Raw genomic sequence first — 27,925 nt, 5'->3', positions numbered from 1 at the left:
TCTCAAAAACAAAACAAAATGAAACAAACAAAAAAAAGTTCTGTTTTAAAGAATGAGAAGCCTTTGAAAGCATTTGATAGGAAGCCTTAAAATGCTTGAACGTGTGCAGTGGGGTGCACACACATGATCCAAAAGACTTACAAATAAGAAGAGCTGATAATTTGAATTATATGTTGTATAGGTTTAAGCTATCTTTTGCAAATCTAAGCCTTTCCTTATGTCATCACATTAAAGTGAATTAATCTCTACAAAGAGTTCTTGGTAAATTCCCAATTTTTAGGGTTACTAGGCATAGTTTCCAAACTCCTAATACATTATTGTTTGTAATCACTCTCAAAAGCTGTCAAAATTTACATTAACTCAAGATCACACTGATTACTTGTTCATTTCTTTATAGAGAAACCTAATCCTGCATTTAAAATGATGTCTATAAATTGTGGAACTATTTTGTCCAGTAAGACCTTCTTCCTAAAATTATATTTTGTTGAAACTGCAGCCAATGTCCAGACATAAGAAGATATTTTTCCAAATCAATTTAACATGAAAATTTAAGGGAATCCTTACAAAAGGTATAATCTACAAGGAATCTGACTTGTAAGGAAAGGTCTTTAACCATTATTTCTTTGACTCATAGAAGATCATAGATTATGGAACTAAGATTTGAGTTCTGCCTTCACACCTGATTGATTCCTTAATCTTGGGCAAGTCACCTACATGCTTGGACTTTAATTTTTCGTATTTAATACTGTCAGGATTATTCATATTTCCTTCATCTTCTTTCACCAGAAAAATGTCCTAATATTACAGGTAAAAACACTGACTACCCAAGAAAATAACCAAATTGAAGAGAAGAAAATTGATTCATTCTTCCTGTTCCTCACCTGAGTAGCAGCTAATGTATCTCCAGAATCTCCTCGGACAGCCATAGCATTCTTTTCATTGATCCAAGCTTCCTCTTCCTCAGCATTCTGCATGAATTGCAAGTATTCAAGGGATTCTTCCAATTGAAGTCCTCTATAACAAGGTGACAAGCCCCAGTGAGGATAAGAACAAACTGGTAAGCAGTGGGAGTACAGTGGGGTGGCACAATCTCATTCAGGCAGACCAGCTTATTCTCACAAGGTAGCCACAGTTGAACTGGGCCTCAACACAATATGGTATGTGCCTACTAGTCAGTGGTGAAGATCTGCTGTGAAATGGAGGAGATTCCTTCCCTAGAAGTTCATTTTGTGGCACCTTCTACTGTCTAAGAAACTTTGTTGGAGAGAGGAAACCCACCCTAGCCATAAAAGGGAAATGATGGCTTCAGTGTTGGAGAATATCAGCAGTGACACAATGTCTCTTTCTACTCTGAGCACTGCCTTCTTTCGTATATGATGAAGGCACCACAAAGTGCCAGAATCTCCCGTTTAGCCCCCCAGGAAAAATGGAATTACAGACAGAAATTGTTATATTTGGCTATATGTGTGATGTGGTTTGACTCCGTTTCACCACCCAAATCTCATCTTGAACTGTAATCCCTATGTGTCAGTGGAGGGGCCTGGTGGGAGGTGATTGGATCATGGGGGCAGATTTCCTCCTTGCATTTTTCATGATAGCGAGTGAGTTCTTGCAAGATCTTATGGTTTAAAAGTGTTTAGCACTCCCCGTGCCCACGCACGCTCCCCTCTCTGCCTTGGTAGGATGTGCTTCTTTCCACTTTGCCTTCTGCCATGACTGTAAGTTTCCTGAGGCCTCCCAATCATACTTCCTGTACAGTCTATGAAACTGTGAGTGGATTAAACCTCTTTTCTTCATAAATTGCCCAGTCTCAGGTAATTATTTACATCAATGTGAGAACGGACTAATACATTGTGTATGTGGTTCAAATTGGCTATATGGCTATAGGGGAAAATAATTCTTCATCCTTACATTACTAAGGGCTGCATATAATATGAAAACTGGGAGATAAAGCAAAACAGATGTGTGGCTAGTAACCTGATATGAAGGATAACACATGTAGGAAAACAATAGTAAAAGACGGCTGCATGTAAATGCAGAAGGAGAGGTAGATTTAGAACAGAGGCAGTGATCATATTGCCTGGGGTATATGGAAGAAAGTTTTGTGGTAGACTTGGCATTTGAGAAAGGACTTAAGGAGATAGATGGGTAGTTGGGGAGAGCAGACAATGCTGAGCAGGCACGTAAGTATCCTCCCAACATCCAAAATCCAAGAAGCGAACTGGGCCTTCTATATCCCACTCACCGGGCCTTGGCCAACTCTTTGAGTTTCTCCCAGTGTTCAACAAGCTGAGCCAGCCGCAACTGGATCTCCTCTTGCCCCACAGCAGCCTTGTCTTTCAGCTTCTCTGCCATATCCAGCACATTCTGAAGAATAATTCCGATTCATGTTCCATTACCTCACAATCTCTCCCCATTTAGCCATAGTCCCTTATCAAAGTATCTAGCCCATCCTACCCTCCAGATTATTTATAAACTCCACGGGACTTTGTGAGGGTCCTGAAAGTCCAGGGAGAATGATGAAAACTGCAACAAGATTTACTATGCTAAACATTCCCAAGTATTTTGGCAAATATATCAATACTTGCACTAGGCTACTCTCCATAATCTGCTTTTTGGTCTATTCGTGGTCACAGAGTGATCCTGCTGCCAAGTCAGACCCAGAGTTGCCTTCTTCTCAGTTGGCTCAAGTATAGTTTTCCCAGATGTCCCAATCTGCTCCCAATTGTCAATCACTCCCCAGGAGTGTTAGAAGTGCTCTTCCAGGGAAGAGCATGGGTTCTTGTTCAGAACTCTTCTACTTATAGGAGACTAAATGTGGAAGAGAAAAGAATATTTGTAAACTCTTTGACTAATTCTCTCTGACCTTGACATCCTACTTTCACATTTTATAGCATCCTCTTATTTATCTGTAACATGACAGGTTGCTATAAGATGATTTCTGTATTTTCAGGTCTGGTATTCTATTTCTACCTGGATGGCAGGCTCATGTGCCACCAGCTCCCCCTCTAGGCGTCTGTGCTTCTTCAGCAAGTTCTGAACACCCTGAAGATCTCTCCCATAGTCCTGGGAGCTCACTCGTAACAACTTCTCCCTAAAATCAAGGAAGAAAACAAAAAGTTTGGAGTCTAGACATCCAAGGTCATCCTACAGCAATAGCTTTCTAAGAGTGTGTGTGACTGGTGGTGAGGGTGGTTGTAAATTCTGTAATACCCTGTTGCCAATGACTGAAAATATAATTAGTGGAAGAGGCTGGCAGCAAAACTTCTGACTTAGCCAATACAAATTAAGGTAACATACTGATCTCCACCATAGGCACAACTGTAATAACCTTTCCATTAGTCTCTTTGCCTGTCCACCTGTGTATCCTCTGTTGTTTGCTCAAGAATATACATTAATGTTTCCTATTTCAGAAAAATGTGAAAGTTATAAATGACCTCCATGGATTTTGTTATTTTCATTTATTAATGTCAATAGTAAATTCAGCTAGAATGGTATAAAGAGCTGATTTCATAGGAGTCATGGCAGTTGGGATGCTTCCAAGTATAAAATGTTTGAGCGTCACCGTGAAGCACAGTCGAAGACTACATGGACAAGATTATTCTATCTTATGGTCTTATCCAAAAAAGATTTGAAAACACGTTGTTTGTTGCCCTATGCACTGTGCTTCCCTCTAATTTATTGATTACTCATAAGAATTAGCAGCTTTGTAGAAGAGAAGCATGATGAGGCAGGTTAAATTGGAAGTAGGCAAAATATTGTGATTTGCTAAGATTTTCCCATCATATTTTACAACAAAAATAGGATGAGTAATGAAATCATGGCAGATACTTTGTAATATTCTCTTTTGGGTGTCCAACTCAGCATCATATAAGATATACTGGATATAGAATGACAAGGATCTGATCAGCTGTGTAAATGCCCAGGTGTCTCTGTGAGTATTGTACATCATTCTATGAACTACAGAGCAAATGCAGATGGCTTCTTAGTTTTGTTCCTGTCAAGTATGTTAACTGCTCCTCACTTCCTTCACACCTGTCATTCTCTGGCTTGCATCCAGTAGGGGAATTTGGGAAAAATAAAACCAATGTTAACTGTAAGCTGAGGCAAACATGAAGTAATACTATCTTCAAGAAACAATTACACATTTCATTTCATCATAAATTGGAACAAGTTTGGTGGATTATCTACTTGTTTGGATTATCCACACATTTTGAGCTGGTGGTACATACTCTATCCAGGATTCCTCATCATCTAGATCCTGGAAGAACTGGAACAAGGCATAGGCCTCTTTCAGTTTTTCATGGTGTGCAGCTGCCAAGTCTTGGACATTCAGGAAACGCTTGTTGACACTATCTTTTTTCTCCATAATCTGATCAACGTTGAAAGTCCCGCTGGAGAGCAAATCTTCAGCCAATGTATTCAGGTCCTTGAGTGCATCCTAGAAAGTCTCAGGATACTCAGTGAATAGTATAGTACAGGCATTACTCAGATCCTACAATTTAACAATAGCTGGTCTGGCTCAAAGATTGGGCCAAATGGATAACTTTTAAAGATATGGAATTTGATTATGTGTTATACATGTTAGCGTATGTTCAGGATGGAGAAGGGCCATATGTGAGAGCAATAGAGTTAGCATTACTACATTACTCAAACTGTATATTTAGCCCGTGTCCTGTTTCTCCTTCTGATGTTTTCAGTATTTGCCTTCTCTCCCCAACTAAAAAAGAAAATCAGCTGTGTGCGGTGGCTCATGCCTGTAATCCCAGCACTTTGGGAGGCCAAGGCAGGTGGATCAAGAGGTCAGGAGTTCAAGACTAGCATGGCCAACATGGTGAAACCCCATCCCTACTAAAAATACAAAAATTAGCTGAGCATGTTGGCGCATGCCTGTAATCCCTGCTACTCGGGAGGCTGAGGCAGGAGAATTGTTGAACTGGTACCAAAAAAAAAAAAAAAAAGGAAAATCTTGGCAGGCAATCATTTGTTCCCATATAAGACTGTCTTATGCTGACTTTGACAGCCACAGATTGATTGATTTGACAGTACCAACTTTGGCAGCCACAGATTGATTGATTCAATATTCAGCAGGAGCTACTCTATGGGCAACATTCTTAGCTGCCCATTGAACACACCTACCTCTTCTGTGTCTCCTCCTATTCTAACCCAGCCCCCTAGTGATGTCATAGGAGACATCACCAAGTCCAAAGGCCTTTGACCTCCTTCCTTTTCTGTATCTGTATTATCAAGTAAAACCGATAATTATAAAATTCTTTAGTATAAAATTAACAACTGTCAGTATTTTTATCACTGCTCTCAGGACAAATTTTTGGTTGCTGTTAGGCTGCAACTGGAATCCTTGACAGGATTTCCAGAGTGTATGTGTAGTTCAACTTCATTTCACATGCCCCCATCTGATTTTTTGTTTGTAATTCTATAAACTTCCACTTTCTTTCAAAGACCAGATCAAATATATAGCTGGAAAGATAATTGGCTTATATGTATGCATCAGTAAAAGATAAAAAAAGGTAGTTTTTAGGGTCCACTTTCTGGAATCTTAGAGTCTATAGTTCAGTGATAATTGATTATCAGTGACAGTTTTAATGGCTTCACAGCCCATTAATTTTACCTAGTTAAAATGACTGCTGGTTGAGAACACTGAGAACAATTTTGCAAGGCTGTGTTTTCAAATGGTCTCCTAAGATGGGAGGGAGAAAAGCCAGAAATATTTCTATTCTGCCCAGAGGAATGGTATGCCAGCATTACTTACCTCTCGAGCCAACATCTCTGTCTCCAATAGCTGATGCTTCTTGAGTAGGTTTCCTGCTGAAGCCAAGTCCCTGGCCTGATCTTTCATGGCCAGCAATGTCTCTGCCTGGAAATAGAGAAATAAGCAATAAAGCTGCCAGGTGAAACTGCCTTTAAGGAAAATAAGATCAGCAGCTATGTCTCCAAACTTTTCCCAGGAAAGGTCAAGGAAATTGCCCATGTAGATATTCATTTGTCTGACAAGTATGTGTTAAACTCTTTTGCCTCTACTGTTTCCAGGTGCAATTACCTCTGAGAGCCAGAACTCAAAGTCCTGGATGCTTGTGTTGAACCTCTGTTGACGACTGGCCTCATTGAGCTTCTGCCCTTTGTCATTTGTTTTCTCAAGCAGATAATCCCAATGTTCCTTCAGCTGTTCCAGTTGCTCCTAACCCAAGGACAGTGAGGAGTCATTACAATCTTTAGGAGTCCGGGCCTTGTGACTACTTGAGAGAATAATGTAGGAAGGTTGTGAAGGCAGGAACTAGCCAAAATTTGCTGATACTTGAATATCATACATTTCAAACCAGTTATACTTAATCTGGGAAAACAATAGGAGTTGTTGGACAAAACAGAAAGTTCGAAAAAAGGGTCCTGTGTTGAGTAAAGAGACTGACACACAAATGCCAAAAATCTATTGACAGAAGGGATAGAAAATGTAAAACAAGCATGATAAGACTTTGGAATTAAGCCTAGAGCTTTCTTAGAGTTCCAGGTACTGAGTATGATGGGAGTGACAAGGTCTGGGCATCACTCCTTTTCTCCTTCTTTGTGCAACAATCAGAGGGAAGATTGTTCTTCTGTGATATGGTCACAGAACGTATTTTGTATCTCTACTCATGGAACATTGAAAGAGTAAATGATTCCTTCTCATGTGCCTTTGTAGCCCAAAACTCATCCTGAGCTTTACCTTCATGGCCTCTTCATCGCAATCACACGTGCTACGCTCAATCAGGGAGCGCCCCAGGTTGATGGTGGCATCCACCTGGTCAGCTCGGCCATCGACTTCATTTGCAAAGGCCTGGTGCTTCAGGTATTTCCTCTGAAGGGAAACGAACAGACATTATATTATATTTTTATTTATGGAGACAAGATAAGGTAAATTATATTTAAAAGGAAGGGCTAATATTTCTACCACAACTGAGGTGATGGTGACTTCTGAGGAACCTGCTCCAAATCAGACTCTGAAGTCTCTGAGAGCAGGCATGGTAACCTCAACAGTCAGAAAGGGTGATGACTATCCAACCAAAAAGCTCAGAATGGTGAAATTTTCCAAGATTCCTATTTTGAACTTGCCTGAATGTTAGTGGGGTCTTTGTAGGATTCATCACAGGCTGTGGGCAGCATCTCACTGATCCATTCTTCCAGCTCCTCAAGATCACGGTAGAATTGTTTTAGGTCGGCTTGGTCTCCAAGCTTTGTCTGCTCAGCAGTCAGTTGTGCTTTGAGAGCCTTCCATCTAGAGGATGGAGCCAAATCACTCTATGCCCTCCTCCACCCTTCCCATGCTCTGATTCCATATCCATAAATCTTCCCATTTGCCAACATGCCTCTTTTCTTCTCACACAGTCTTATTATTTTCAGATATAAAATGCAGTGGTAAAGCCAGTTAATTTCTAAGGTATCTTTCATGTCTTTCATTCCATAAATCTAAGTCAGAAAGTCTGCATAGGTGTCAAGATAGTTTTAGGCACCTAGAAATGACAGGAAGTCAGAGTATTCCCCCATCTCAGTGCTAGCAAAGAGGTCAGTTTGCTACATCTTCCTGTAGTACATAAAACAATCACTCAGGCCTGACCTGTCTAGTACACGTTGGAGCCGAGTAGCAATCTCTTCTTTGGCATAGTGTTCATCAGCAATGAGGCGCTCAGCAAAATGTTCTAGGTCAGTGATCTTCCCTTCCTAAAAAGGAAAAGGAAAGAGCCCAGATGCCTGGAGATTAGGCCCTTGGTGCAATCCCAGACTTCCTCCTAGAAAAGAGTAAAGGTATTATTCTTTGTGGATTCAGAAGATATACTCAGGGTCAAACAATAAATGCCTTATAGGGAGGTGGGTTTCAACTTAACAGGCGGAGAAACATCTAATAATGTTTCTACTTGTGTGGTACTGAGTTCCCTAAAGAACAGACACTTCTCATGACCATTGTAGAGGGTGGATCCTGTATTGAGTGAGACGCTGAAATACTATATAAAGTCATTTTTAATCCTAAAAGTCAGAGTTTAGAATGCTGGATTTAAAGTAAGAGAGTCCACTTGCTGCATGTGACTTGGGTGAAACAATGTCAAGTGTCAGGCTGCCCTGCCTGCCTCAGTTTTTCTGTAAGAAGCAAACAGGAATCAGGGCAGGGCATGGTGGCTCACACCTGTAATCTCAGCACTTTGGGAGGCCGAGGTGTGTAGATCACTTGAGGTCAGGAGTTCGAGACCAGCCTGGCTAACATGGTGAAACCCTGTCTCTGCTAAAAGTACAAAAATTAGCTGGGCATGGTGGTGGGTGTCTGTAATCCCAGCTATTCAGGAGGCTGAGGCAGGAGAATCACTTGAACCTGGGAGGCAGAGGTTGCAGTCAGCCAAGATCACACCACTGCACTCCATCCTGGGTGACAGAATGAGACTCCATCTCAAAAAAAAAAAATGCAAATCAAAATGTTTGTAAATTATAAAACCAGACAAATGTATAGGATTTCTGTTATTACTACTATGGATTATTATATTAACTCCTTTACTAGTCATTATTACCTGGGCAGTGATTGCTTTGTGCAAATCATCCTGTTTCTTCTTCAAGGCCTCCAGACTGTTTAAGGAATCTTTGTCATCTGACCTCAGGGCATTCTCACGTGCCACCATCCAGCTCTCAGCTTGATCACAGTTCCCTTGGAACATCTACGAGGAATTAAATGAGAGGGGTATGGTGTCGTCCAGGTGGTGTGAAGGAAATTATGTTACACCTTTCATGATCGTGACACAAAGGGTTTTGCAAGGAGTACTTAGCATCTTCCAAGACACACTCATGTGACAAATCTTAGCTGTACTGGAACTTTTCCTCTTTCCATATGTATATACTTTATACATAAGTGTATAAACTTATACACTTTATGTTTATGTATAAGCTACCTCCAATTCCTGGGGTGCTGTTTCCTACTTCTTAAACCTTGTTAATACTGTCTGATCATTTCCTTAAGACTCTGTGAAATGTTATCCTTCAGGGTAGCCTGTGACACAACCGCTCATTTCCCCCAAAAGCTTTAATCACTTCTTGTTCTTTAGCCTCAAAGCACTCAAACGTTTTGTTTTATTAATAATCATCTCACCGCACTAGCAAAATGTGTCTATATGTCTAATTTCACTATTTAAGAAATGGAAAACTATCTTACTAATCTTTGTGGCACTCCGAGCCTCCACAGGATAGAATCTCAACAAAAATCAGACAACCAATTCTTCAACCAATCAACAAATGATAATCAACTCATCTCATGTTCAGGACTGATCACCATTTTATTCGACTCTTCTAACAGGAAAGAGCGGAGAATATGACAATGATCAGTATTGAAAGCATAGTACAATGCTAGGTATTTAAGAGATGAGCTCCCTTTGTGTTTATAATGTGGAAAGTCTAGTGAACTGAGCCTGTAATGACCATATAAAATTGCATAGAAGAAAAGACTACTGAACCCACTTAACAATTGGGAAATTTGCTGTACCTGCAACTCCAGGCACTGGTCTAGGATCTTCTTGCGTTGTTCCCAAGCCTTCTCCAAATCATCTCTCTCTAGCCTGACAGCTTGAAGCTTTTTTTCAATTTCAGGGCTAGCACGGTGCCCACTGTCTATAAGTTCTGCACCGAAGTCCTCTAAGGCCTGGAAGGTGGGAGCCTCTGCCTCCATGTCAGCACGGTGCTCCTGTGGGCAAAAAGGGGAAGAAATCAGTGAGGCCAACTCCGTTGGAAATTTTAAAATTAGTAGAGGTTTCAGGTGAAGTGATCAGTGGCTATGGCTTTTGTAGTTATACCTGATGTTTCTCCAGCAAGATCTCTATGCCAGTTAAGTCTTCGGCCAGCTCCTGTGATGATACCATGCCACCAATGCTGCTGATCCAATTCTGCAGATCCCTAGATAAGTAGACACATTGGAATCGACAAGAAAACCTTGCAACTTGTTACAGTGCTGTTTGTCCTATAGTTTTCCATTCTCCAGAAAACATTTCCAGAATAACATTTTTTATCTGGCTTTATATGGTTTGCTGTTTTTATTGTATCACTTAATGATAACAATCCCTTGTACTTGAAAGCCTCTTCACTTTTATTACTTTTATCAATTCTTGCAGTAATCCTGCAGAGATTCTGGGAATTTTTTGTTTTCATTATGGAGATAAAGAAGTCAGCTTAGAAAAGATAATTAATTTGCCCATGTGATATAACTAAAAGCAGACCTCTTCAATAGAACCCAGACCTCTGGAATCCTGGACTGTTATATATTTCATTACTTCTGTTGGTTACTGTTCCTTTTAAGTGGTTTCTAGGGTTTGAAGATACATCTTATTATAGAGTCTGAAAGAAATTATGTCTTTCCTCTTACTTTTATTCTCAAGAAAATCTAGCACATATTTTGGCCAACATACACATACACACACAGGCCTCCACACTGCTGATTAAATCAAGGTCTATTTCCCTACCCTTTTAGTAGTCAGGAAATTAGACAAGCAAAACTAAGGTCTATCTTCTTAAAAGGCAAATTTTAACCATGCATTAACTTTAAAGCATATATAATGGATAAATTAAGCATCTCATAAAGAACGTCATTACTCTTGTTTGCTCAATAGGAACCCTTAGCTCTAGGAAAAGAGAGGTCTCTTCTTTTGTAAATTCATTTATTCAAGCAACTAAGTTTTATTGGGTGTTTACTAAGTACCAAACATTGTGAAAAAGGTATATCTGTGCCTCCTAGGAATTCACACTTTAGGTTAAGAACGGAAAACAAAAACGAAAACAAAAAACAGAGCATAGGCACTAATAGCAATTAAAAAACAAAACTGAAAGCAAAAGTGTCATATGGGGTAAAATAAGATATTAATGTTGTTCAGGGGCTGGGAACACTACTTTGAAATACTGAGGAGTACAGCTTCACAAAGGGAAGGAAACACCATTGGAATGGGTGTGAGTGCTATGTATTTAAACTGTGTCAAAAACTATAGCTTTCCAGTGCTGAACTGAGGAGGGGATTTCCAAGAGGAACTACATTCATTTGCCAAAATTTGCCTCCTTTTTTCTTGAAACGCATTGCATTGAGAGCTACAGCTTCCTGGACCCTCAACTCTAATGCTCCTCCCAGCGAACTGATGTGATGGAGCTGAACGTGGGAACTGTTCCACAAACTATATGTTTGTGAGGTGAATTTTGGATTGTGATAATGTCTACACTTCAGTAAGATATTCACAGTTCTCTGGAATTTGGTCCCAGTAGTTTTAAGTTTATCTCTTACTACTTCTCCTACCACCCAAACATGTTCTTATTCTTATTCTTCTTTTCTTATGATTATGTCTTTGTTTGCACAGTTCAGTCTACATGATTTGTTTTCTCTTCTGTTAAAATTTTTTTGTGATAAGGTATAATAAAATGTTATGTTATCTGCAGTGCATCATCTCTTCTACCCAACTCTGAATTCCCACTGCTGTTTGTTACAATGTGTGTTTTGGGCTTCATTATGTTCTATCATAGTTATTTGTATTCAACAGAATACTGAATACAGTAGAAGACTGAATACTACTCTCTCCTCAGTAGAACAAAACTCTAAAACCCCACAACATAGTACTTTATATATAGTATACATTTACAGAAGCTTACTGAATTGGCCTAGATGGCTTCAGATTCTTTCAAACTTTGTATTTTATTGCTTCAAGTTTCAAACCTGAAATTTTTACACCTTGCAAGAGGTAAGACTTGAACGTAGTGGTGCCCTCCAAACTCAGCAGTAAATAGCATCTGCACCCAGACCACTCCTAGACAGTCTACTTAGAGGCCAGACATGGACATTACCCACCCCACTCTACCTGGCCTTGCTGAGGAACAGGTAGAATTTCTGGGCCTCATTTAGGCTCTCCTTACGATCCTTTGTGCGCCCCTGCAGGTCTTCCCAGGCCTCATTCAACTCCATTTTCTGTCTCTGCAGGTCCTCAGTGGCATCTGGATGGGACTCACTGAGCCGCTCTGCTGTCTCCCCCAATATGGTCACCTGGGGAGGTACAATAGCTCTGATAATCAGCCTAGAGACACACCTGAATCTTAGCAAAAGGAGACTCCTAGGTCCCAGTATTCAGCTTCTCAAATAGACATCAGTGATGTACAAGTATGTCTTAATACTTTATAAAATAATATCAACCTTTTAGTCCACATAACTCCCTAAGGTAGTACAATTGGCATTACCATACTTCTTTTCAAAAATAAGAGGGTTGTGGGGGAAGAGTGGTTAAGTGACTCTGCTGGTTAGTGGCAACCTCAATTAGGAAACCCGAGGGTCTTGATTCTTCATGCGAGGAGCTTCTTTTTGTTCTGCATGATAATGCCAAGCCTCTGAGTATATCTGTCAAGCTTCAGAGTACACTTTTGGGATGAAACAGAATTAAACAACTCATTCAATTCCTTGCTAAGAAAAACATGCACCTTGCTCAGGCATTGGCCTGATCATCCTGGATATGGACATTTGCTATTTCTCCTGAGCTACTTGCCTCTATCTAGCTGCCACAAGATCTGGTCACTTGTAACTTACCAAAGAGGCAAGGGGATATAGGGTGCTCACTCAGACAGCAATAGTTGAACAAGTTTTTCCCCATGTTAATGGTCATGGGGCATACCCTTTTCATGGTCTTGCCTTAGGGACAGTGTACAAAAACAAATATGAAACAAAGAGAAATATAAGAATAAGAGACTGAGAAAGAGAACCAAAGAAGAGGGCATCGGTATAGGGCTAAATATAAAGTGGAAAGTGTTGGAAAAGCTTTGAAGGACCTCTCTCACCTTATCTCCCAGGGGTACGAGGTCCCTTTCAAAGCCCTCATGCCGTCGCTGAAGAGCCTGAACACTGAACAGATCTGAGCCAGGGTCTGCAGCACTGAGGGCCTGGCACTTCTTCTCAATTTGCTCCTTTGTGTCATCTGCTTCTCTGGTATACAAGAGAGTAGAGAGTTCAAAAGTAAGGATATGTACCAGAGGCAGGCTAGTGGGGCTCACAAGAAAGTTATCATCACTACCACTCACCACCCTCATATCCCCCATCCCCTACCCCCCACCCCTACCAATTATCATCATTCTTTTTTATGTGCTAGAAACTTAGGCTCGTTTAATCTTCACAACTCCAAGAAGCATAGTTACTATTACCATTCCCATTATATAGATCAGAAAACTGAGGACTAAAGAGGATAAGTATTTTCTCAAGATTATATCACTGCTGAATGGCGGAGCCTAGGCTTGAACCAGGCCATCTGACGGCAGTCACATGCTTAACTATCATATTGCATAGCTTTCTGTCTTAAGCGTTCTGAACACACAGACCTGTCTGAGTCTGTTTTTCCTTCCCTGCATCATCAAAAATACATTTATACACAATGAAGGTGTTTGGTTTCTGTTTTGTTTGTTTGTTTACTTGTTTGTATGTGCCTTTGTGTTTCTTAGTTTGAAAATCAAATAAGAAAAATGTTGAATGAGCTGTAAGTCAATGTGATGTCTGTTGTCCTCTACTATTGGCTTCTAGTTCAGAAATGTAATTACTTAAACTTCTTGTTTCAACTTCAAGTTTCTTTCTTTCTGTTTTGATTTTAAAGACAGAGGTCTCACTCTGTTGCAATAGGCTGGAGTGCAATGGTGTGTTCAAGGCTCACTGCAGCCTCAGCCTCCTGGGCTCAAGTGATCCTCCCAGCTCAACTTCCCAAGTAGCTGGGACTGCAGGCCTGTGCCACCACACTGGGCTAATTTTTCATTTTTTATTTTTTTATAGAGACAATGTCTTGCTTTGTTGCTCAGGTTGGTCTACAACTCTTGGCCTAAAGCAATCCTCCTGCCTCAGCCACCCAAAGTGCTGGGATTACAGCTATGAGCCATTGCACTCAGCCTAAGTTTTATTCATTTTCATGGAAACATATACAGACTACTAATTGTGTTCCAAGGCCCAAGCCTAGGCATTAGAAAATTGAAGTTGGTTGTCTGGGAGTATCCCGTTTGTGAAGTGAGAATTATACTACTAAAAAGCCTAATTTTCTATTGGCACATTATCTCCATCTCAGGAAGAAAGATTATATTAATATCTACGGTTCCACCATAGTAATAGACTTAGAAGTTTTGTGAGTGGGTTGTAAAGCAGCACTGCTTTTTAGAGTTAAAATTCTTACCTGTGAAACACCTCAACAGCATGGGCACTGCCCAGCAGCTGCCGCTGTTCATCTGCAAGCCTCTGCAAGGAACCCCAGCGGGCATTCAGTTCCTAAAAGAGGCAAAAACATCAGACTTGAGACGGAGAACTAACTCACATGGCCCAGTGGTGTCTGAAGATAAGACAAGATTTAAATCATAATTGTTCTAATGTTATTTTCTTCAGAAATTGCATAGCTTTGCAATCTTGGACAGCTTGAGCTTGGGTCTCATTTTTGCCAGTGCCTCAGAGAAAGTGATTTCTTCTGAAGCTGATGTTAGAGGGTGAAACCATCAACTCTGGAGTAGTAATCAGTGCTTGCTGTTACAAAGACGACACAATAAACTCCAAAAACATGAGTGGAAAGTGTTCCCTTGGTAGTTAGAAGTGATCACATTTCTCTAAGACAAATAATTCTGTATCCTGAATTGAATAAACCAGGTAGCCTCTTAAAGCCCTACTTTCTATAGGGGGTAAGTACATTGCTCCCCTTCGTATTTCTTCTCCCTCATATCCCATAACAACCACTATAAAAACAGGCAGAAAACTCATCCCCACTGACTTATGGCAATCCAGAGAACTAACTGAACATTGATTAATGTTCATTAGATCTTTTATAGAATCACAGATCCAGATTTGAATCAGGTCAAGAATGGCCTCTCCTCTATCTCTACTGACCTATATTCTCCTTCTTCAGTACATTGATCAGAACCTGTGTCTTCCAGTAAATCTTCTTAATCAACCTCTTCCCACTATCATAGCTTCTTTATCTACATTTTCTTTGCATTCATGTAATTGAGTATCTCTTGTGTGTGTGACAGTGAAACGGAGGTGAGTATGTGTTGTAATTTAAGAATTTTAGGTCAGTTCGAATGTACCTATTCTAAAATTGCAATACAAATTCAATTATATTATTGGGTGAACATGTAAGAAAAAAACTTTATGTTTAATTTGATATAGCTTGGTACAGAAGATTAAAAGGAGGTTTGGATATCATAATTTGGATATTGTGCTATCCAATATTTGCTTTTCAGATATAGAAACTGAGGTTTTTAGAAATGAAGATACTTGTCTGAGGACAGAGTCAGACAAGAATAGCTATGATGTAAACCTAATTTAATTAATGTCCAGTGTAATATTGCCTAAACCTCCTAATACTGCCTCTTAAAGCTACATCTTAATTTATGCTACCAATACTTTTGTCTCCTTTCCCACTCTATCCATGAAATGACAAACGTGAAGGCATGGAGGACACTCAATATATGATAACAAATGAGCCTGCTTAATTAAGTTAATTTAGACAACAAAAATACAGGGACTTTTTGGGCTATTGTCTTTGGCCTTTCCTACAGGCAATGCCATACTGCTGTTACCTTCTGCATGATCTAGTGGATCTGCAGAATATAAAGTTCCATGTTGAAGTGAAATGAGGACTCCCAAAGCCCAACCTGGTAGTGAGGAGGAATGGAGGGAGCCTTAGTTACCTGCCGGATTTGAGCTCCTTCTGGTGTGAGAAGTCCTTCAAATAGTAGATCATCAGCTACCTTGTTGATATCCCTTAGCCGAGGCTCATTGGTCTTCAAATCCTGAATGGGAAAATTCATCCAAAGCAGTATAAATCCCCTCATCAAGAATCTACCATACTTACCTGTCCATCTCTGCCCCTACTTGGCTAAATAGCAAAACATTGCTAACATCACCTGTAATATACACCAAGCTCCTCTCCTCCAATCCGCCACTGAGAAGAGTATCCTTAAAGATCTTGACACCGAGTGGCTATCCAAAACTTGTTAAACTGTTATTTATCTGCAGTATGAAGTTTAGCCATTTTTATAGATTTCTTAAAATCTCCCCTGGGTTAAGTTATGCCATTAGAGGGATTGATACCCAAGCTGTGTAACATCCTTTTCTACCAGTACAAACTCCAGCTTTATAGAATTTCTTTAACTGAGTCACTATCTGCCTGTATTATGAGATATTTGCAAGAAACAGCTCTAGGGAGTGCGCTCTCTCTCTCTCTCTCTCTCCCTGTGTGTGTGTGTGTGTGTGTGTGTGTGTGTGTGTGCTCTCTCTCCTCCCTTGCCCCGTGTGTGTGTCTGTGTGTGTGCATGTGTGTGTATGTGTTAAATCCCATGTGGAAGATATCAAAAGAAAAAGAAAGAAAAGAAGGAATGTACACTCACTGCTAGTTAAGGTAATGGAAAAATATCTAATGGAAGAAAGAATGCTGAAAGGGTTTTAGGTAGGCAAAAAATTAGAAATCGTTTGTCAGGTCAGGTTCTTCCTTTTTCCACCCCAAACTCTGCCCCGTAATTAAACTTTACACATAGTACAACAATACCTTATCCCAACCTGGGCATTGGAAACAAAGTATAGTATAGGGCAAGTTGTGAAGAATTCAGGAAGACCAGCACTCCAGGGAGGATTTTAGAGTGGCAGGCACTGAAGGCTGCAGTTAGGGTAACTAGTATTCTCTGCATTTCCCTTTCAATTATTAACAACTACAATACCTAGAGGGAGATCTGAGCCACAGAGCTGCCAATAGCTTTGGGGAGAATATATAACCAGTGTGAAATAAATTAAAAGATCATGTAGGATAAGCTGTGGGATCAAAGGAAATGATGTCTACCTTCAAAAAGGTGTCTGGAGAAGGTTCCTGTTTCTCACCTTTTGGAACTCATCAAACTTTTTCTGCAGCTCCCAAACATCATCTAGTTCCACCCCAGTGTTTTCTGCCTTTTTCTCTTGAATCCATTCCAGCATGTCTCCTGCCTCATAGGCCAATAAAAATTCATTGTAACGTTGCAATAGACGACGTCTGCGTTCTTCTGCCCGATCCAGGAGGGAGTGGTATCTGGATGGAGAAGTGGGAAAAGTGTAATAAAAGAAGGAGAAAATACCGAAGAGTAGAGGCTGAGTGACAAACAGAGAGAAATGAGGAAAAAAATGAAAGGGAAAACAAATCAAAAGCAAAATAACATTAGAAAAGAGGAGGAAATAAAGATAGAAGGAAAACAGCCTTGGGGACAAAAAGATAAACACATAGTATTGCATTTAAGAATAGTAAAAATGAGGGGCGGAGCAAGATGGCTGAATAGGAACAGCTCCAGTCTCCAACTCCCAGCGCGAGTGACACAGAAGACCGGTGATTTCTGCATTTTCAACTGAGGTACTGGGGTCATCTCTCTAGGGAGTGCCGGACAATCGGTGCTGGTCAGCTGCTGCAGCCTGACCAGCGTGAGCTGAAGCAGGGCGAGGCATCGCCTCACCTGGAAGCGCAAGGGGGAAGGAAATCCGTTTTCCTAGCCAGGGGAACTGAGACACACAACACCTGGAAAATCGGGTAACTCCCACCCCAATACTGTGCTTTAAGGAAACAGGCACACCAGGAGAATATATCCCACACCTGGCCGGGAGGGTCCCACGCCCACGGAGCCTCCCTCACTGCTAACACAGCAGTCTGCGGCGATCTATCCCCAAGGCAGCAGCGAGGCTGGGGGAGGGGCGCCCGCCATTGCTGAGGCTTAAGTAGGTAAACAAAGCCGCTGGGAAGTTCGAACTGGGTGGAACTCACAGCAGCTCAAGGAAGCCTGCCTGTCTCTGTAGACTCCACCTCTGGGGAAAGCCCACAGCTGAGGTCCAATAGGGGAAGCAGCCGGGGCGGTGCAGACGCGAAGGACTCTGTCTGACAGCTTTGGGGAGAGCCGTGGCTCTCCCAACGCGGAGGTTGAGATCTGAGAACGGAGAGACTGCCTGCTCACGTGGGTCCCTGACCCCTGAGTAGCCTAGCTGGGAGACATCCCCCACTAGGGGCAGTCTGACACCCCACACCTCACAGGGTGGAGTCATCCCTGAGAGGAAACTTCCAAAGGAAGAATCAGACAGGTACACTCGCTGTTCAGCAATATTCTATCTTCGGCAACCTCTGCTGCTGATACCCAGGCAAACAGGGTCTGGAGTGGACCTCAAGCAATCTCCAACAGACCAACAGACAGTCCTTCTGACTGTCAGATGGAAAACTATCAAACAGGAAGGACACCTATACCAAAACCCCATCAGTACGTCACCGTCATCAAAGACTAGAGACAGATAAAACCACAAAGATGGGGAAGAAGCAGGGCAGAAAAGCTGGAAATTCAAAAAATAAGAGCGCATCTCCCCCTGCAAAGGAGCGCAGCCCATCGCCAGCAACGGATCAAAGCTGCTCAGAGAATGACTTTGACGAGATGAGAGAAGAAGGCTTCAGTCCATCAAACTTCTCAGAGCTAAAGGAGGAATTACGTACCCAGCGCAAAGAAACTAAAAATCTTGAAAAAAGAGTGGAAGAATTGACAGCTAGACTAATTAATGCAGAGAAGATCATAAACGAAATGACAGAGATGAAAACCATGACATGAGAAATACATGACAAATGCACAAGCTTCAGTAACCGACTCGATGAACTGGAAGAAAGAGTATCAGCGATTGAGGATCAAATGAATGAAATGAAGCGAGAAGAGAAACCAAAAGAAAAAAGAAGAAAAAGAAATGAACAAAGCCTGCAAGAAGTATGGGATTATGTAAAAAGACCAAATCTACGTCTGATTGGGGTGCCTGAAAGTGAGGGGGAAAATGGAACCAAGTTGGAAAACACTCTTCAGGATATCATCCAGGAGAACTTCGCCAACCTAGTAGGGCAGGCCAACATTCAAATTCAGGAAATACAGAGAACGCCACAAAGATACTCCTCCAGAAGAGCAACTCCAAGACACATAATTGCCAGATTCACCAAAGTTGAAATGAAGGAAAAAATCTTAAGGGCAGCCAGAGAGAAAGGTCGGGTTACCCACAAAGGGAAGCCCATCAGACTAACAGCAGATCTCTCGGCAGAAACTCTACAAGCCAGAAGAGAGTGGGGGCCAATATTCAACGTTCTTAAAGAAAAGAATTTTCAACCCAGAATTTCATATCCAGCCAAACTAAGCTTCATCAGTGAAGGAGAAATAAAATCCTTTACAGATAAGCAAATGCTTAGAGATTTTGTCACCACCAGGCCTGCCTTACAAGAGACCCTGAAGGAAGCCCTAAACATGGAAAGGAACAACCGGTACCAGCCATTGCAAAAACATGCCAAAATGTAAAGACCATCGAGGCTAGGAAGAAACTGCATCAACTAATGAGCAAAATAACCAGTTAATATCATAATGACAGGATCAAGTTCACACATAACAATATTAACCTTAAATGTAAATGGACTAAATGCTCCAATTAAAAGACACAGACTGGCAAACTGGATCAAGAGTCAAGACCCATCAGTCTGCTGTATTCAGGAGACCCATCTCACATGCAGAGACATACATAGGCTCAAAATAAAGGGATGGAGGAAGATCTACCAAGCAAATGGAGAACAAAAAAAAGCAGGGGTTGCAATCCTAGTCTCTGATAAAACAGACTTTAAACCATCAAAGATCAAAAGAGACAAAGAAGGCCATTACATAATGGTAAAGGGATCAATTCAACAGGAAGAGCTAACTATCCTAAATATATATGCACCCAATACAGGAGCACCCAGATTCATAAAGCAAGTCCTTAGAGACCTACAAAGAGACTTAGACTCCCATACAATAATAATGGGAGACTTCAACACTCCACTGTCAACATTAGACAGATCAATGAGACAGAAAGTTAAAAAGGATATCCAGGAATTGAACTCATCTCTGCACCAAGCGGACCTAATAGACATCTATAGAACTCTCCACCCCAAATCAACAGAATATACATTCTTCTCAGCACCACATCACACTTATTCCAAAATTGACCACATAATTGGAAGTAAAGCACTCCTCAGCAAATGTACAAGAACAGAAATTATAACAAACTGTCTCTCAGACCACAGTGCAATCAAACTAGAACTCAGGACTAAGAAACTCAATCAAAACCGCTCAACTACATGGAAACTGAACAACCTGCTCCTGAATGACTACTGGGTACATAACAAAATGAAAGCAGAAATCAAGATGTTCTTTGAAACCAATAAGAACAAAGATACAACATACCAGAATCTCTGGGACACATTTAAAGCAGTGTGTAGAGGGAAATTTATAGCACTAAATGCCCACAAGAGAAAGCAGGAAAGATCTAAAATTGACACTCTAACATCACAATTAAAAGAACTAGAGAGGCAAGAGCAAACACATTCAAAAGCTAGCAGAAGGCAAGAAATAACTAAGATCAGAGCAGAACTGAAGGAGATAGAGACACAAAAAACGCTCCAAAAAATCAATGAATCCAGGAGTTGGTTTTTTGAAAAGATCAACAAAATTGACAGACCGCTAGCAAGACTACTAAAGAAGAAAAGAGAGAGGAATCAAATAGATGCAATAAAAAACGATAAAGGGGATATCACCACCGACCCCACAGAAATACAAACAACCATCAGAGAATACTATAAATGCCTCTACGCAAATCAACTAGAAAATCTAGAAGAAATGGATAATTTCCTGGACACTTACACTCTCCCAAGACTGAACCAGGAAGAAGTTGAATCCCTGAATAGACCAATAGCAGGCTCTGAAATTGAGGCAACAATTAATAGCCTACCCACCAAAAAAAGCCCAGGACCAGATGGATTCACAGCTGAATTCTACCAGAGGTACAAGGAGGAGCTGGTACCATTCCTTCTGAAACTATTCCAATCAATAGAAAAAGAGGGAATCCTCCCTAACTCATTTTATGAGGCCAACATCATCCTGATACCAAAGCCTGGCAGAGACACAACAAAAAAAAAGAGAATTTTAGACCAATATCCCTGATGAACATCGATGCAAAAATTCTCAATAAAATACTGGCAAACCGGATTCAGCAGCACATCAAAAAGCTTATCCACCATGATCAAGTGGGCTTCATCCCTGGGATGCAAGGCTGGTTCAACATTCGCAAATCAACAAACATAATCCAGCATATCAACAGAACCAAAGACAAGAACCACATGATTATCTCAATAGATGCAGAAAAGGCCTTTGACAAAATTCAACAGCCCTTTACGCTAAAAACGCTCAATAAATTCGGTATTGATGGAACGTACCTCAAAATAATAAGAGCTATTTACGACAAACCCACAGCTAATATCATACTGAATGGGCAAAAACTGGAAAAATTCCCTTTGAAAACTGGCACAAGACAGGGATGCCCTCTCTCACCACTCCTATTCAACATAGTGTTGGAAGTTCTGTCTAGGGCAATCAGGCAAGAGAAAGAAATCAAGGGTATCCAGTTAGGAAAAGAAGAAGTCAAATTGTCCCTGTTTGCAGATGACATGATTGTATATTTAGAAAACCCCATCGTCTCAGCCCAAAATCTTCTTAAGCTGATAAGCTACTTCAGCAAAGTCTCAGGATACAAAATCAATGTGCAAAAATCACAAGCATTCTTATACACCAGTAACAGACAAGCAGAGAGCCAAATCAGGAATCAACTTGCATTCACAATTGCTTCAAAGAGAATAAAATACCTAGGAATCCAGCTTACAAGGGATGTAAAGGACCTCTTCAAGGAGAACTACAAACCACTGCTCAGTGAAATCAAAGAGGACACAAACAAATGGAAGAACATACCATGCTCATGGATAGGAAGAATCAATATCGTGAAAATGGCCATACTGCCCAAGGTAATTTATAGATTCAATGCCATCCCCATCAAGCTACCAATGACTTTCTTCACAGAATTGGAAAAAACGGCTTTAAAGTTCATATGGAACCAAAAAAGAGCCCGCATTGCCAAGAGAATCCTAGGTCAAAAGGACAAAGCTGGAGGCATCACGCTACCTGACTTCAAACTATACTACAAGGCTACAGTAACCAAAACAGCATGGTACTGGTACCACAACAGAGAAATAGATCAAGGGAACAGAACAGAGTCCTCAGAAATAATACCACACATCTACAGCCATCTGATCTTTGACAAACCTGAGAGAAACAAGAAATGGGGAAAGGATTCCCTATTTAATAAATGGTGCTGGGAAAATTGGCTAGCCAGAAGTAGAAAGCTGAAACTGGATCCTTTCCTTACCCCTTATATGAAAATTAATTCAAGATGGATTAGAGACTTAAATGTTAGACCTAATACCATAAAAACCCTAGAAGAAAATCTAGGTAGTACCATTCAGGACATAGGCATGGGCAAGGACTTCATGTCTAAAACACCAAAAGCAACGGCAGCAAAAGCAAAAATTGACACGTGGGATCTAATTAAACTAAAGAGCTTTTGCACAGTAAAGAAACTATCATCAGAGTGAACAGACAACCTACAGAATGGGAGAAAATTTTTGCAACCTACTCATCTGACAAAGGGCTAATATCCAGAATCTACAAAGAACTCAAACAAATATACAAGAAAAAAACAAACAACCCCATCAAAAAGTGGGCAAAGGATATGAGCAGACATTTCTCAAAAGAAGACATCCATACCGCCAACAGACACATGAAAAAATGCTCATCATCACTCGCCATCAGAGAAATGCAAATCAAAACCACAATGAGATACCATCTCACACCAGTTAGAATGGCAATCATTAAGAAGTCAGGAAACAACAGGTGTTAGAGAGGATGTGGAGAAATAGGAACACTTTTACACTGTTGGTGGGATTGTAAACTAGTTCAACCATTATGGAAAACAGTATGGCGATTCCTCAAGGATCTAGAACTAGATGTACCATATGACCCAGCCATCCCACTACTGGGTATATACCCAAAGGATTATAAATTACTCTACTACAAAGACACATGCACACGTATGTTTATTGCGGCACTATTCACAATAGCAAAGACCTGGAATCAACCCAAATGTCCGTCTGTGACAGACTGGATTAAGAAAATGTGGCACATATACACCATGGAATACTATGCAGCCATCAAAAATGATGAGTTTGCGTCCTTTGTAGGGACATGGATGCAGCTGGAAACCATCATTCTTAGCAAACTATCACAAGAAGAGAAAACCAAACACCGCATGTTCTCACTCATAGGTGGGAACTGAACAATGAGATCACTTGGACTCGGGAAGGGGAACATCACACACTGGGGCCTATTGGGGGAGGGGGGAGGAGGGAGGGATTGCATTGGGGAGTTATACATGATATAAACGTTATGCACATGTACCCTAGAACTTAAAGTATAATAAAAAAAAAAAAAATAGTAAAAATGCCAGTGACCCAATTGTATGACTGGCAGCATTCCTTCCCCATTTCATAAAAGTGACATTTTTACATGGTAACTGACAACTGGATACGAAAAACCTGGCGTAGTAAACGAAGTTCATGTAAAAGTCAGGAGACTTTAACAACCTTGAAAGAATGTGGGGCAGGGAATCAGAAGAGCTCTGTGAAGTGTCTGACCTCAGGAAATTGATAGAATGATTCTGGGCTGGCCTTTCCTCAAAAAGAAACTGAAACATTTAAAGGATTCTAGGTTTACTTTCAATTCTTAAAATCTTCGAATTTTCTGTGGCATCTCGAATCTAACAGATGCAGGGTCATGAGAAGAAATGTCTTTGGCCAAAAATGTCTGGCCAAGTGCTCTTCAGTTCTCCAGGCTCCAGAACTTACAGGTTCTCAATTTCCTCCTGGCGCTGGGCGATGTTGCCTGGCTCTTCTCGTCGCCGCTGTGGGAGCATCGGGAACTCATCGTGGGCCAGTCTTCTGACATAGACAGCTGGGACAAAGCCCTGATGATCATCAGCTTCCACCTTCCACCAGTCCTGAAGGGAGAGCAGATCCCCACTCCTTCATTAATTATTGGAAAAGCAACAAATGGGAGAGACTTCAATACTAAGTCTCTTGGCCCAGGCACAGGTTAATAGCAAAGATAAGCTCACCATGTCTAATGGGTAGCACATAATTTTCATATATGACCAAGAAATGAAATGAAGAACTGCATAGACAAGCCCCTGAAATCAAGTAATTTGATACATAATGTTAGACCCTTAACTTTGGAGAGGTTTTCAAACACTCAGGACAGCTCTTTTAATGATGGGGCACTTTGTTCATGAGGAATTTACAAAAAACACATGGATCCAGGTTCTAGCTGGACTTCTTGGCAGTGGAGCGTCTGTGTAAGGGGATATTGCACAAAAGTTTCTTCTCCCCTATTCTTCTTGCAGAGGCCTGAAAAATGTGAATTGCTCTGACATTCATATACCTGAGTGTTATTTTATTTTTTTATTTTTGAACTATTGCTACATCTACCAAAACTCTGAGGTTAATTTCGTCAAAAAATAATGAAGAGGCCTAGACAAAGAAAAAAGGGACTAGCACGCATTATTTGATAAGGAAACATCTGCCGCTCCAAAAATTTACTTGTCTTTGGAATAACTATAGCCCAAACTATTTTCTTTTCTTCTTAAGAATTTTTGTAGATTAATTAGGTATCAGAGTAAAAAAAAAAATACTTCAGTTTTTATGAAAAATATATTTAAAAATCTCAACCAGTATTTTATCATTGTTCTCCAAGGCACAAGATCCAAAGAAAATCAAATTGACAAAAGACTCATCTTTCAGTAGGCTCCATCTAACCCCAGACATTGTTATTTTATCACTAGAAATACTGGCACAGAAGAGGAACAAGCAAAGAGGAAAAAAGAAAGGGACAGCTTAGCCCTTTAAATATATTACAGAATTTTCACTCATACTTTCTATATCTTTGGGCTGATTATATAACTTCAACTCTTTATGATTTTAACTGTCACACTGGGATTTTAATTCCAAAAGAAATGTGTAGGATCCTGCAAAATATCTACAGGAAAAATACTACTTAATCAGTTATAGTTATTCAAGAAATAAAATAATAAAATAAACATTGGATGGTAAAAATTTGAATATCTGGCAAGATTGGGAGAGATGGTTCTGAAAGAGCCACTTTTTGATGGAAACATTAGAAGGAAAAGTCACCTTATTGATGGAACTGAGCAGCGTTAAGACATCACCTTTCTTCATGGTGACCTCTCGGGGGCTGCGGGCCTGGAAGTCATATAAAGCCATGACCCTTTGTTCTCCAGCAGCTCCCTCCACTGGTGCAGCCTGTTGTTGCTGAACAAAAACAGGAAGCAGGTGTCAGTCACACACTGGAAATATCTCCCTGTACAGCCTACCAGGGGTGAGCAGTCCTTTAGGCTTCCCAGGAGAAAAGAGCCTCTGGCTGGAACCTCTTACATGGCTGCAGAGATTAAAGTACGTGATCTTCAGACTGTTCCATTCTGACACTTGTCAGGGGACAGACAGGTTGGGAACTATAAATCCAAAGCAAGGAAGCAAATACATGATTTGTCAGAAACATATTAAATGCTCTAAGCCAACAGTACTTAAAATGGGAGGAATACATTTTAAGAAGTGTACTCCCTTAAGAAGGCCCAAAAGGATTATACACATGAACATTTCAGAAAATTATTTGAGGAAGTGAAAGACCCGTTATCTGTCTTTCCCCTACAGGGAAAGGAGGTACACCTTTCCCTGTGCCTCCACTGACAATTCTTCCCGTTTCTTCTGGCCTTTAAGTTACTATGTCAAGAGCTCTGGACCTTCTGTTTGAGAGATGAGTGGTCAATACCACAGGAAAGGCCACAGAACTTTAAAAATTGAGAACATTAACTGAGATCATTAAAAATATGTTGTGTCTCTGTTTAGTAAGCAGTCTGCATTCTAAGGTAGAATTTTCTCTGACTTTTACTTTCTGCCAATTTCATGTCTCTGAGAAATCAAGCAAAACATAAACCCTCTTCCTGAGGAATGACCCACCCCTTCCTCAAGTTGGAGTTGAATATGCACCTCCGCCGACAGAGCCCTCTGATTTCATCTCCTTTAGGTGACGTGTTTCCTCATACCACACAATGTATAAATCCATCTGTTTTTGTTTAGGCACCCACTGTGTAGAGCCTGGTGAAGGCACAGCATAGGAGGTCTGTAAATATACACTGATTTGACAGACTGAGTCTATGTCTTTTGTTTACTCTGAATGTGTGGATTAACAACCTCTCATTAGAAAGAATTCCTTGAAGGTAAGAAGTGTGTCTCTTTTTTTCTACCACTACCTACAGGAGACATTGTTACAACATTAATTTGATTCCAGTTCAATGAATCTTCATGACACCCCATTTTACCTTGTACCTGAGCCATTTCATATTCTCAACCAATTGCATCTTCCATTCTCACGTTCTTAACCAACTGCATTTTCCACAAAACTTGATTATTTTGTGCCTCAGTACATTTGCTGTCATGGTTGACTAGAGAAACTCTTATCCTCTTTCTCTGCACAGTAAACCACCCATCTGTTTTTCCTTAATAATTCAGATCAGGTGGTTTCCCTCAGTTATGAAAATTTTCCAGTACTGTTATTTCAAGAGAACACAAGAGTCTTTTCTTTGAGACTTTTTGTCCTGTTCATACATCTGTTATATGCACTTACTGTTAAATGTCTGGCCTCCTAATAGGCTGTAATTTTCCTGCAAATCAGGATGTTTTATTCATACTTGCATATAATAGACATTTAATATGGTTTGGCATTAAAAATTAAGAAATAAAAGAAGGGAATAAAGAAGAAAGATAAGAAGGAGAGATATAAATGAAGAAAAGTAAGAAAGAAAGAGGGTAGAAATATAAAAGGAAGGAAAGAGGAAAGCCAAAAATACATCAGTGAAGACATGATATCATTTATCAAAAAGTTCTTTTGGATGAAGTCTCCTTTGGATTAAATTGTAGATGCTACAGTTCCTGCATACTAGAGTCATAGAACTTAATGTTTTCTTTGTCATTGTTTTTGGGTTGTAGAAAGTAAAAAATCAGCAATGAAGACAATTTTTTTTCTCTGTGGTAGGAAGTGTGATTCCTGTCATCACTGAGTTAGTCTTACCTGGCAGGCATCTGCCTGATTCTGTAGAGCTTTCATACTGTCTCCAAATGAATTGAGATCCAATAGAAAGGCCTCATGCTTCTTTAGGAGAGCCTGGATTTATTGATGGAAGATCATCAGAATGAATACAGGAAGAACACTATTATTTCAACTACTATTATTTTGGGTTATGCTTTTCGTCTTAAATCCTGGTAAAAGCTACTTTCCATCTATTATAAAGTTATTTTTAACCCTAAATTTGCAAGCATTAAGGAAATAGGAGTTAATAAATAAATTGTAATTTCAATATGTTTACTAAAATCAAAATTAACTCAAACTTGCAAAAGTATTTTTATCAAGACAGATTATAGCTGAAAAAGGATGCTGTTGATATTGTTACTTTACAAGATAAAGATTAGCGTAACTTAAAATGTGCATACCAATTACTTCTAGTGCCAAAAGTTTGTAAAATAGTATCCCAGCTTCCTATAAGACAATGAGCAAAACAAATAAATGGATAAAAAGTGTGATTATAACCTTTGAGGTTCTTCTTGCCCCAGCATATCTCAATGTATCTGTCCAAATTTATTTTAATAAAGTAATTAAGGTGTCTATGTCTTAAAACCATGATTAATTTATAAATGCTCAAGGTTCCTCTAGAAAGTTTAGGATGGGATTATGACTATGACTCTGATCACACTTTTTTGATTTAGATAATCTCTAAAGAATGTATGAATTTCTGTGAGATGAGAAAAATGTAGCATATCTTTGGTGATTCCTGTCAAATCTGAGGGAGTCTTAGCAGATGAAGGCCAAAGGCGATCACTCTGGAAACCCCAAATAATCTGGCAGAATCTGTAGCTGTCCC

The 27,925-nt window shown here is 40.2% G+C and overlaps 1 protein-coding gene across 1 annotated transcript in view; it reads right to left on the bottom strand.

Moving 5' to 3' along the window:
• SPTA1 (spectrin alpha, erythrocytic 1) overlaps positions 1-27,925 on the bottom strand; it is an 88,020-nt gene that overhangs the window by 32,737 nt on the left and 27,358 nt on the right. The window contains exons 21-40 of the mRNA XM_033197083.1: positions 27,079-27,171; positions 25,125-25,262; positions 23,784-23,935; positions 16,871-17,057; positions 15,688-15,789; positions 14,184-14,275; positions 12,817-12,961; positions 11,853-12,034; positions 9,816-9,915; positions 9,509-9,706; positions 8,547-8,690; positions 7,607-7,710; positions 7,105-7,267; positions 6,719-6,850; positions 6,059-6,196; positions 5,771-5,875; positions 4,233-4,441; positions 2,974-3,094; positions 2,246-2,367; positions 882-1,014 (exon numbers count right to left, since the gene is read on the bottom strand). Of these exons, the coding sequence (XP_033052974.1) occupies positions 882-1,014; positions 2,246-2,367; positions 2,974-3,094; positions 4,233-4,441; positions 5,771-5,875; positions 6,059-6,196; positions 6,719-6,850; positions 7,105-7,267; positions 7,607-7,710; positions 8,547-8,690; positions 9,509-9,706; positions 9,816-9,915; positions 11,853-12,034; positions 12,817-12,961; positions 14,184-14,275; positions 15,688-15,789; positions 16,871-17,057; positions 23,784-23,935; positions 25,125-25,262; positions 27,079-27,171 (2,760 nt within the window). The remainder of the gene's footprint in view (positions 1-881; positions 1,015-2,245; positions 2,368-2,973; positions 3,095-4,232; positions 4,442-5,770; positions 5,876-6,058; positions 6,197-6,718; positions 6,851-7,104; positions 7,268-7,606; positions 7,711-8,546; positions 8,691-9,508; positions 9,707-9,815; positions 9,916-11,852; positions 12,035-12,816; positions 12,962-14,183; positions 14,276-15,687; positions 15,790-16,870; positions 17,058-23,783; positions 23,936-25,124; positions 25,263-27,078; positions 27,172-27,925) is intronic.

This window comes from Trachypithecus francoisi, unplaced genomic scaffold (genome assembly GCF_009764315.1).
Source record: "Trachypithecus francoisi isolate TF-2019V2 unplaced genomic scaffold, Tfra_2.0 Lachesis_group5, whole genome shotgun sequence".
In the NCBI taxonomy this organism is placed as follows: Eukaryota; Metazoa; Chordata; class Mammalia; order Primates; family Cercopithecidae; genus Trachypithecus; species Trachypithecus francoisi.
The sequence above is the reverse complement of the archived record's forward strand: the minus strand, read 5'-3'. Positions and strand labels throughout refer to the sequence as shown.